This window comes from Diabrotica virgifera, chromosome 5, assembly GCF_917563875.1.
Source record: "Diabrotica virgifera virgifera chromosome 5, PGI_DIABVI_V3a".
NCBI classification, from domain to species: Eukaryota; Metazoa; Arthropoda; class Insecta; order Coleoptera; family Chrysomelidae; genus Diabrotica; species Diabrotica virgifera.
Window position 1 is genome coordinate 240630429 of NC_065447.1, and position 2122 is coordinate 240632550.

At 34.7% G+C, this 2122-nt stretch overlaps 1 protein-coding gene across 1 annotated transcript; it reads right to left on the minus strand.

The window, feature by feature from the left end:
• Positions 1–579: 579 nt before the first annotated feature.
• On the minus strand, positions 580–1764 carry LOC114343565 (general transcription factor II-I repeat domain-containing protein 2-like). Its single transcript, XM_050652199.1, has one exon. The coding sequence runs from the start codon at positions 1762–1764 to the stop codon at positions 580–582; it is 1185 nt and encodes a 394-aa protein (XP_050508156.1).
• Between the last annotated feature and the right edge of the window lie 358 nt (positions 1765–2122).

Here is a 2122-nt window from a genome sequence, read left to right on the forward strand (position 1 = left end):
GGAAGCCACGTAACGCAACATAAATGAAATAATCCACAGTTAATTTATCATTATATGTATTTATTTTACTATTTAACTGGTAATACATAATACATAGGTACTAATAATAAACTAATGACAAAATAACTAATATTACTAGTACGTACTTGTTCATAGCAGCATTCCTACCTATCAAACGAAGGTGTTTGAAAAATAAACACAAACTCTTATCCAGCCACAACGGCATGTCACGTATGATTTAAAAATAGTTAAACATTGAAAAATAAAAAAGCACGTTCAATGAGAAGGCTGACACTCAGACTAATCGATAATTTTTTTAATGTTTGCAGTATAATTTGATGCAGCTATTCGAATACAATTATCCAAATGTTCATCTGTAAGTTGATTGCGATATTTGTTCTTAATAAACTTCATATTGGAAAAAGAAGATTCACACAAATAGGTTGAACTGAATAATGCTTTCACTTTCAAGGCAACACGGCATAGAACTGAATATTTGTCTTTACTTACAATAGGCCAGATACATTCAGTACTTGAGACTAACGATTTTAAGGCTAAATCATTTTGAAACTCAATGACTTACATTTCTGTTGCAGCGATGTCTTCGCCAAAGTTCTGCATAACACAAGCTGCAAACTGTTGGATATCAATTTCCATAAAGGGTGAAACAACAAACTGCGCTACTAAAGCCATTTCATTGAAATCCTTAAAACGATTTTTGAAGTTACTCTTCAGGGTAGAAATTATTTCTACATGATATTTGTTGTCATAGGGTTCTAATGGATTTTGAGATATTTTTTCTGAAAGAATAGGAAAATGCTTGGAATCGCTGTTAATTAGGTTTTGTTCCCAAAACTCCAGCTTTTTGATAAATGCTTTTATATCATAAATCATTTCCGCTAGTTCTTTGTCTCTCTCCTGAAGCTGCAAATTAAGTTCGTTTAATTTCTCTGTAATGTCCACGAGAAAACCAAAATCTCTAAGCCAGATTGAATTTTCTAGTTCCGGAGTCGGTTCATCGCGTTGTTTGAAAAATTGAACTATGCCAGATAGGACATCATTAAAACGTTTTAGCACCCGTCCTCTACTTGACCATCGGACTTCAGAGTGAAGGAGTAGGTCCCCGCATTGACAGTCAACTTCATCGGCCAAGGTTCTGAATAATCTTCTTTGTAACGCTTGAGCTCTAATCTTGTTCACAATTTTTACCACCAGTTTCATAACGTTGTTTAGTTTCAGGAAATTTCCACATAATGCTTGCTGATGGATAATGCAGTGGTAACAGAGAAATTGCGGAAAAGTTTCATCTTTACGACATAACGCCACCAGACCCTTATCACAACCCACCATAGCTGGAGCGCCATCGGTTGTCAAGCCTACCATTTTCGATATTGGAATTTTCTCGGAAGAAATAATATTTTTTAAATGAGAAAACAACTCCTGTCCAGTAGTGTGTCCTTTCAGTGGAATGAACTTCAAAAGATCTTCTTTAATCGTAAAATCACTAAAAACCATCCTGACGAACACGGTCATCTGGGCGGTGTCAACGACATCTGTTGATTCATCCAGTTGAAGTGAAAAATAAACACAGTTATCTAAGTCAGTTCTTAACTGTAAAAAAATATCATTGCTCATTACTTCTACACGTCTCATCACTGTATTAGCAGAAAGTTGTATAGATTTTATAGCTGAAACTATCTCGTCTTTATTTCTAAAGTTGGCAAATAGCGAATCAGCAGCTTCTAAAAACGCATGTTTTATCATTTCCCCGTCTTCATAAGGTTTCTTTTTTGTGCAATTATCTGGGACACACTGTACGATGCTTCAGTTACAGCCTTATTTTTGTCGACTGTTCTTAAAAATATTGATTGTTGTCCAATTAACTGTTTTTTAACTGTTTCAGTTTCCCCTTTCTGGCGGCAGAATGTAGTGGGAATGATTTTTCAAAATTAGAATGTGCAGTTTTATGATGTCTCTCAATATTTCCTTTTTTAGCAACGGAGACCGAAGTATTACATAACAAAGACACATTTTTATCTTTAACTTCTGTAAAAAAGTATTGTTCTTCCCATTCCGAATGAAAGTGGTATGTCTTTACCTTCTTACAACTGCTTGCCATAAT